Source organism: Ixodes scapularis, unplaced genomic scaffold (assembly GCF_016920785.2).
Source record: "Ixodes scapularis isolate PalLabHiFi unplaced genomic scaffold, ASM1692078v2 PGA_scaffold0__279_contigs__length_252992795, whole genome shotgun sequence".
Classification (NCBI taxonomy): domain Eukaryota; kingdom Metazoa; phylum Arthropoda; class Arachnida; order Ixodida; family Ixodidae; genus Ixodes; species Ixodes scapularis.
In genome coordinates, this window is record NW_024609835.1 from 34,864,469 (window position 1) to 34,874,046 (window position 9,578).

The 9,578-nt window shown below is 46.8% G+C and overlaps 1 protein-coding gene across 1 annotated transcript; it reads left to right on the plus strand.

The window, feature by feature from the left end:
• The first annotated feature begins 6,042 nt into the window (after positions 1–6,042).
• LOC8038773 lies at positions 6,043–7,223 on the plus strand. The gene has a single exon (XM_002412868.5). It carries the CDS (start codon positions 6,066–6,068, stop codon positions 7,122–7,124), a length of 1,059 nt encoding a protein of 352 aa, XP_002412913.3. The 5' UTR covers positions 6,043–6,065; the 3' UTR covers positions 7,125–7,223.
• Positions 7,224–9,578: the final 2,355 nt, after the last annotated feature.

Sequence of the window (9,578 nt, forward strand, 5' to 3'; positions counted from 1 at the left end):
ACTAAGATGACCATAGACCTTTTTTGCCCTATCCCCCAGAGGTCATCCTGGTGCATCACACACAGTCTGGTGATGGTTACGAAATTGCAGAGGGTAAGCAAAAAGCCGAAGGAAAGTAATTATACTTTTGGTTTTTAATTTTTACGGCTAGGTGGCGCGAGCTACCGCCCAATATAAAGGGCACAGCCGTTAGTATATTCATCCAGTCAGCGTGGGATTGAATACGAGCCTTCGCCGAACTCTGACGCAGGTACTCGTTCTCGAGCGGAGCCGACTTCGCGCCGATCGATGACGCAGAGTTCGTGTCCAATACAGCCACAGAGTATGTGATTAAACTACGGCGGACTCGCAAAATTAGCGCAGCCACCGCTAGATGGCGCGCTCATGTGAAAAGGACTTATTTAACGTGGCTGTCCAACCCTCGAGAAAGCGAGAAAAAAAAAAAAAAAAGAGAAAGAAAGAAAGAAGCAACACGAATTCAACTTCATAGTTTAATAGTCTCGGACAGGCTAAGAAAGACAAGGAGGTAGTTCACCTGCCCCACCTCCAGCTTCATATACCTTTGATAACACATCGTCGTCTCGTGAGCTTCGACGGTGCTGGCGCAGCAAAGCACGAAGGAAAGCAGCGATCGTGTTATGGAGGCCGGGCATTCGAAGGGTACGCCCTTGTCGTTCACAACTTATCTAATATATATTCCCACTTCATCCTTGAACATTATGTCCATAATATAGTAAAAACAAACAAATAAACACAAAAAATCACCTACACTTCGACAAAAAGAAAGTGTTGTGTGTATGTTTTCACAACCAAAAGTTAGTCCGCATCAGTGGGGTCTGCTCTGCTGTCACCGCTGAAGATGAGAAATTTGGTCAATGCAGCACAACCGCTAACTGACGTCTTTAACGTACACCACGCGGTAATGATGCGCAACCGCACGCCTGTACGATGCTCACCCAGATCGAAACGGGGATGAATTGAATCTAGGATCCCTGGGTTCTGCAGCGCGAGCTTTCGCTCCATGCACTCCGAGCTGCGGTAAGCTAACACACTCTCCACCGATCCCCATGTTCGAAAAACCAAACGACGTTTAATTAGAAATAAATAACGTGATCAGCCATATGATAGTTTCTTTAAATATGCTCAAATAACTGGAAATAAATATAATATTTTAACACGTTCTCAATACGGGGAAGCCGTTGATAATCAAAGCTTCTACGGCAACTTCGATCAAATAAAATATCCAGGGTAACTTACTGTCGCAAAATCCGGACGTGGCTGAACGACAGCTGTGTGTTTTTTTGTTTTTTTGTTTTTGCCTTGTTCTTCTCGTCATGCGATGTTCGGGGGAGTTTAGTGGGAAAAACATTGAGAGAGATTCACAGGGTTGCCAGATAGCTCCTAGCTGATATAGCCAAATGGCTAGTCAGTGTAGCCCAAAAGTAGCCGAAAATTTGCATAGCCCAAAAGTAGCCAAAATTTTTACATTGCGCTTACAAGCTCAAGGCAAAATTTCTGATACTGTATATGTTTAGGTGAGAGATAGTATGCAAAATCAAAGTATTACAATATTCAGAAAACAGTTTTATTTCAAATAATAAACCAAAAAGCTAATGTGGACACATTTGGACAGTCTCGTGCTATGAACAATATTATTAGGAAGCATTAATCCCACTCGTATTAGCTCCGTGGAGTACATTAGAGTTGAACCGAGCGAAACATTCTTCGGAATGCTTAACATTTTTGCAACACTTATTCCTCCCTAAGAAAAAAAAAAACACTTCACATGAAGGATGCTCTCCAGGGTTGCTTCAGACATCTTACAGTATACAGAGGGAAAGGGAACAATTTCGCGGTTATCGGGGAAAAATTGGACATAGCCCAAAAATAGCCGCACGTAGCCACATAGCCGACCGCCAAATTTCGACGCCAAACCTATCACTAGGTAGCCCAATTTGGCTATTAATAGCCCAATCTGGTAACCCTGGAGAATGGAGATTCAGTCCGAGGAGGGACTCTGAAGTGGAGAGACATGGAACCGTCCACGTCGAGTCCGGGAGGTGCGACAGGCAGCGAGCCAGGTCCAGGCAGGGGAAGCCTTCATCGAAGTGTGCGTGTGTGTGTATGATCGGCCTTCTCGAGCCCACTGGGTCCACCCCCCCTCTCCCCCCTGAACAGTGCATTGCAAGATGCCGTCACTCCCGGACACTGGAGACACTCCCCCCGCGCTCTCTCTCTCTCTCTCTCTTTTAGTATTCCGTAATTAATTTCGAATTGGTTTTAGTCAAGGGTTAAATTGTTTTGTGTTCGATTCTCTGCTGATGTCTAGTATTTTTGCATTGGTCACCGCTCCGTCGGCCAAGTGAAGAACCCCGGAAACTTGTTTGTGGACGTGTCATCACCGCCTGTGAGCCTGGTGTTTGGTTTTCTCATATGCGAAGCATTATTTTTAATTAAACTTTCATTTGATTTAAACTTTGTGTTGCGTCCCATTCATCGGCAAGATTCCACCAGAGAACAAACCAATCGCCCGGTCGGCAGTGTATTTTTTTTTTTTTTTTAATATAAAATGTAAAAATTAAATGCGAACTTCGGACACTCCCTTCCTCTCCCACCCGCTTTGCATTGATCCCGAGGCGATCCTTTGCATAGTTCGGAAAGAGAGAGAGAGAGAAAGACGGTCCTAAGAGTGATAGGCATATAATTAGATTTCAGTCAGCCGAGTAAGACATGTGAGGCTCGGGGCGTTGGTCTTCCACCAAAGACCAACCCAGAGATCTCCAGAAGTGTGTTCTGGACGGGCGCCGACCTAGACGCCTGTTCTCGGATGAGCCCGCCCGCCCTAGTCATGTTCACCGAGAGTGCATTGAACATCGACGTCTCCGTTGATTGATGTTCCACCAATATAAGCTAACGATACCCTTAGAAATCATGAAAAAAAAAAAAAAGACTAACAGCAAGGAAAAAGACAGCCTGATAAAGGGACTCATTAATTTGCACCCGTTTTTAATTATGAGTAGTAAGGCAAACTGCCATGTGTGGGTGGTATGCGAATACCGATTCGAATGGAATAGCGCAGTGTCGTGTCTTTCCCTTCCACTGTGAAGGTTATGAGTAGGGAGTATTCGTAGATTGTTTTCGCAGGCCCGCAATTCTCTTCGCAACCCCGGTACGACCCCCGGAACTCTACAGTCAAGACCATCGGCGCTGGCGCACTAGCGGCTTTTTTGTTGCGGAGAGCTCAGCCGGAGGGGGAAACGCGGTTTATGAAAACTTCCTAATGACGCAGTGCTTTTCGATCGATCCGGTACTGGCACACCCGTACAATGCTTTTTTTTTTTTAATTGTTTTTTTTAGGCGTTTTTTTTTTTTTCAGTTTTGTTGTGGCGCGAAAGCATCTCCTTTTACTACTACGCGTGCAAACCCGTATGTTTCGCTGCACCGTCACACATATCTAAAAAAAAAAAAAAAAAAAAAAAAGAAAACGAAGGTTTTTTTTGTTTTTTTTTTAGCTACTTTTTCTTCGAATTTAGTAAAATCACGCCTCCAAACTGATTCCTTTTCCCGCTTAGGTTCGTCTTGTGTTCTCATGGAAGATAAGGAGGTGAATACAATCTGAGGGTGTGAACAAATCCGCATCGAGAAAGGATAGAACGGTACAGACACAACCAGGTCGCACGGTTTTGTCATCATCAGTCCTCTGTTCAGTCACGGTGACCTCCGTCCCCCTTTCCCCTTCCGTCTGGGTTTTCCAAGTGACGAAGTGATACCGCTTTCAGCGACTGCCCCTCGCTTACTTTCAGCTCGGCAACTTTAGGGGGCAAAAATGCCCTGGCCCCATTCGTGCCACAAAGCGTCGGTCAAGGTCGACCGTCCATGCGCTAAAATTTTACATTTCTTCGGAGTGGTCAGCCGTCAATCGTCCTGCCGGTGTGATCTGTGGAAGTTCAAAGTTGTGCCACGCAGTTTGTTTCAGCAGCTTGATGACTGTGTAGCGATGGGCGGTGAGTCGGGAGGATCCACGTTGCTTTTGGTGCTTTTTTCCTTCGTCGTGTTTAAGCCTGGTTCAGACGGATGCGTTGCTTGTGTTCAGAGCGACCAGGGCGACAAAGTCACAGAAGTGTTCGCCGTAAAAAAACGTGCCAAGCAATGTGAAAGGTAGCTTCGTGAAGCAAACATCAGCTGCGGCCGTTCCGGTCGTTGCTGTCGTTTGGGTTGCACTGGACACAGCCGACACAAATGTGTGACCCAGCCTTTAGCCTGCTGCTAGAATTCACCTCATTTGAGAGATACCGCGTGATGTAAGTATCTGTTTTAGCTGGACGGGTTCAGCTTCGCGTTTGCAACGTGGGACTACGGCTAGCTCATGGGTTTCAAGGTGAAAACATCTTTGATGTTGGCGGTGTAGTCTCTCTTGGACTACTTATTCAACCTAGAGTACGGTGAGCGGCTTATTGATACAGGATTGAGGTTGCGCTGTCACCGCACGCAATTTGCTTTAGTTCAGTCAGGGTGACGCTCCTGTTTTTGGTCAAACGTACGAACGCTAATTCATCTTTGAGCCCTATATTTATTTGAATGGTTTCCAGTGAAGTTACGTGTTTTTAAGGCGAACACAGTATTTTGAAGCTGTGCATATGTCGAAAAAAGAGAGAAAAAAAAACACGGAGACAACATTAGGAGTATCGTTTGCTCACCGCGTGTTTTTTGTATAAAATTTGGGGTTTGAAAAACGTCCCATCATAGTGCGAAAGCACGTGCCATCATAATAACTCGTGAAGATGCCCTCTTGTACAATGCAAATATTTTGTATCGCCTGTTCTAAACTGTGCTAGTTAATTTTACTTCTTTCAAATTCTCCTTGATAATTTCCATCAATATTCAAACCTCCTGATGCCAGTGTTGCTTGACCGGGTTTTGAAAAGGGCCTAAAGCGCGAAACACATGCGCGGAAAAACCATCCGATCCGGCAGTACGACTGCCTGATCCGAAAAATTTGGTCGCTTCAGACGTCGGATCGGCGATCCGACGTGCGTCCAACGCGCCAGATAGTTTCGCACGGCGGACCGATTGTCGGATGCGTCCAGTCAATGACAGCACGGCTAACGCGAACGTCATGATGACGTACTGGGTCTGTTGGGACGGGCGACGGAAAGCCGGACGCGTGGATCCCGCCGCTGACCCATTCGAGAAAGATGGCCCCGGCAAAGAATGCACGCGCTAACGAGAACGGGCTTCTAACTTCGCTTGCGTTAGCTAAACCGTCAATCTGGGACCAGAGATCCGTGAACGCGGACCTTCGCTGGAGTGCTTGAATCTCCTGGGCGGAGCCTAACGGATCGTCGTGTCGCATGCAAGGTCGGAAGCGTGTGTCTCAAACTGTCGCGTGCGGCGATTCGGAGCGGCGTTCGGACTGTCGGATCGGACGATTCTACCGTCCATGTGTCTCGTGCTTAAGACCGTTTTCATAAGTCCATCAAGTTCAGTGCTACAGCACAACCCGAACATAAAAATCTGCATACATATGTAGTGCCGAACACCAACCTTCTCTCTCCACATTGGTTCCGCTTCCTCTACACGGGTAGCGTTGATATCCATTTTAGTCGTGTAAGAAAAAAAAAAAAAATGCAGGTAGTGATCGTATTTTGTATGTCTATAGATAATTAGGCCGGTTTGTTTTTAACGCCTTTCTGTTATCTGCATTCTAAGATCTCAAATTTCGCTTTTCTTTTTTATAAAATACTTGCACAACTACAGCTACGTTTTTGTCTGGCAGGTGCAACCGCCGTGGTTTGCTCCTTTCCTGCTAAAGCCTCTGCGTATAGCGAGTCTTGTTGAACCAGAAATTCACAGTTGAATTTTGCTGTATTAGTACCAGAAAACTTGACTCGTGTGTGTGGACAGGTTGAGTTTTGTAAGTGATCGGAGATATTTTTAGCTTCAGAATTCAATACGCCGTTCTTCCATCTTTTTCTAGTGTCACTACTGACCTGACTTCCATTTCACATGTTTAATTAAGGTGTCCACTTTGTAACCCAGGTGGGACCAGCCTTCTGGGCGTTGTCATGGTTGCTGTCGTCATGGTCCTTACTCGTCCGAGCGCATCCGAGCCCAGTCCCCAAGGCACGGGTCGTGCGGACTTCTGCGTGGGTAGACCCTACGGTTTCTACGCCGATGTTCCCGCAGGCTGCCGATCCTACTACATCTGCAACCCGCAGCTCATCTTCGGCAAGACCGTCACCCGCCAGTTCCATTACGACTGCTCTCCGGGCAAGGTGTTCGATCAGCTGCACCTCACTTGCGTGTCCGCGGCCAAGGCGGCCGAGGCGTGCGCTCTTGCCGAAGGACACTACGGATTGAACGAGGCGTTCACCCTTCGCACGGCCATGCTTGCCTCCAGGACGACGTCCAGCAGCTTCAGTTGCGACGGGCGTGCCGACGGTTCCTACGCTGACGTAAGGTCTGGATGCGGATCTTACTTCGTCTGCAGTCGTATCCAGCTCGCCCAAAGCCCCCAGAAGCCGCAGGCCATCGGCTTCAGACTCTCCTGTCCGTTGCCCACGGTGTTCGACCAGCAGTCCGGAGCCTGCACTTACCCCGACCTCGCCGTTCCTTGCGAACACTCTGAGAAGTTGTACAAGCCCCGCATCGAACCGGACACCGTGCAAGGAGAACGGAGCACACCCGTCAACCTCTCTCCCAGGGGCGACCTGCCTCTCCTCAACATGCCGGAGGACTCTGTGTTCGCCAGTCAAGTCGGGAATAAGTTGCTCTCCTCCGAGGTGGTTCTGGCGGGACTAGGCTTGGAGCGGACGATGGCCTTCCACGCTGTCACTGCTTCTAACGGTGAGCCCGTGGCGTATCCACCGTCTTCGAACTTCAGCTGCGACGGTCGGATGTACGGCTACTACGCGGACGTCGAACTGCAGTGTCGGTACTTCCACGTCTGCACGGTCAAGGCAGGAGTGGACGGGAAGCGTGTCTACGAGAGGCATTCCTTCGTGTGCCCCGATGAGGACACTTACTTTGCTCAACTGGAGTATGAGTGCATGTGGCGTGACAAAGCAGCCCCGTGCTCGGAAGCTGCCGAGCATTACGACGACAACACCAGGTGGAATCTTTAGTCTCTTCGCCGCCGATTTTCTTTCTTATCCATAGATTGTGCTCTTAATTCATAAATAAATAACACGTGTAGTGTCCTCACAACCAGTTGATACTGAAAACGGAATCGTGGACATTATTTTGTCATATAATACTACTGCACTTAAAGGGCAACTCCTTGGTTCTCCCTTTACGCAGGCTCACTGGCCCCAGTGGGACCCAAGTATATTCGCACGAAAAGCCACTGACGGAGAACCTTCTTCGTCGCATAATTTCAAAGATAAAAGCGGACGTTTTCTTTCAGCCTCTCCACAAGACTTGATGGCGGAGTTGTGGAGATCGCATTGTTGGCGTTGTCAACAAGGTGAACCGAGGCCATGAAAAAACGAAAAAAAGAAAGAAAGGGGTAATATGTTTTTCTTAAAATAAAGAAAAAGGTGAAGATAATTACATTCGTTGCTACTTGAGTAGCTGGTGTATTCCCATGTAGGTGATTGTCAAAATTCTTTGGCAGCTGAATGAAAACCCAGATTAGACTTTTTGTTTGTACATAATAATCTTTAATAATGGAGTTATTTTTTCTTTAAATTAAGTTGCAACTGGCGAAAATATGGACCGAGAGTGGGCTTTCCAGAATTTTTCGTGTCTATCCGAAGACTTCGCAACCCCGATGAAACACTTTTATTTAAAAGGGGAAAGGGGGGAGGGGGGGGGGGGCTTTAAGGGAAAGATGGGAGCGAGGAGAGCTATAGTCCACTGAATGCTTCGCGCTGCTGAGAGAAGATGGCGCCACCTTCTTTGGATAACATTGACCAGGGGTTTCAAACACGCGGCCCGCAGGCAACCGGCTACGATTCCAGGTTCCCGTGTCTCAAGGTCTAGAAATGGTATGCACCATAGTGGTCTAACCCAATAGACTCATTTCTCCGCTTTATTTTCGCTCGAAAAGTAGCTCTGCTCTCTTAACGTATTCACATAGTTCGTAATTATCTGTGATCATTTGCCCCTTGTTTCGGTTTATTTTTTTTTCAGCTTTTTGTAATTTACAACAATTTGGCAACTAGGCTGTAAGCGCGAGTTCTTCGTTGAAGGATGCATCTCGGGTGCGCGAACTCTCGATCAGCAGGAGCAACTGCCAAAAATAAAACTACACACTCGGGACTCGCGCCTTAAAAAAAAAAATTCGCCAATAAAAGACAAGTATTTGTTTAGTTTAGAGTGTTCTAATAAGAATCACCAGGAAAGCAAAAACTGTCAAATTAACTGATTGTTTTTCAGAGACATGTTCAGCTTGGTTAATTCATGAGTAAATTAAGCAGCGGGAACGACCGCGTACCTGATCTTTTGTTCCATTAAAAATGCCAGTGCGGGGGCAGTGTCATTTTAATTAGTGTTATGACATCATATCAGGGCCCAAAGTACTGATATAAAAAAGTCAGATCGAAAGATGTCACTGGCAAAACTGCGACTTTACAAAAAATATAGAGCACTAGTTCTCTTTTGAATATTTGAACACCCCAACCCGGTCGTACGTTGGTCCTCGACTTTTCGGGTGTGGGCTGTATGGCCCCAACACTCAATGAGTTTGAGAGCACTGACATAGATAAACGGACAGGACGGCGCGAAACGCAAAATATCGCTTTTGAAGCCGTTGCCAAGAGAAAGAACGCGTGCCTTTCTTTCTGGGTTGTAAAATGAGCCAGACAGTAGACTGTATTCTTGTTTACGGGGAACCGTGCCACTCAGAAACCTCCTCGCATGTGTAGGCGCCATTCATAACAAGAAACCGCGACAATACGGTGCAATAACGTTTATTGCGTTTTTTTGCAGTTTAGTGCTTAATTATCACCCCGATAATGACGGCTCCTATAGCTGTCACTAACAGCTCATACAAGATAATAGTTATATTAAGGGTCCGGATGGGAGATATGTCGCTGTCTCGAGGACCAGGAAATAAATAGGAAAACTTAAATGATGAAAAGCTAAATAAGTAACCCTATAGATAAGCGTGTAAATAAAAATTTTAAAGTTAAACTAAACATTAAGAAAAAAAAAAATAGATGGGGTAATATATCTACTTTATAAGTGAAATATAAACCCAATTATGACATCGCACAATAATTGGCACTCAAAAGAACTCACCAGGCATAAACCAAATTGCATAGAAACTTTGGCATGTTTCGACGGGGCAGAATTCTAATGAGAATGATTTAACTGGGGGGCCGGGGGGGGGGGGGGGGGGGGGGATGCTGACAGACGATAGAAGACGGTTTACGATAGGCAGTTTTTTCTCGTTTTCCCTGGTATCTCCGTTTACGCGGTTGGCGTGTGTTGCGGCGCCGTTTCTTTAAGGGCGCTTAGTTTTGTGCAGGGCGGACCTGGTGGAAGCGGGCCACGAGCCGAGCTTCATTGGAAGAGCCGCGGGCCAGGGTTTGGAGACCCCTGCTTTAGAGGATTGCACGGCGGCTTAGACAGGC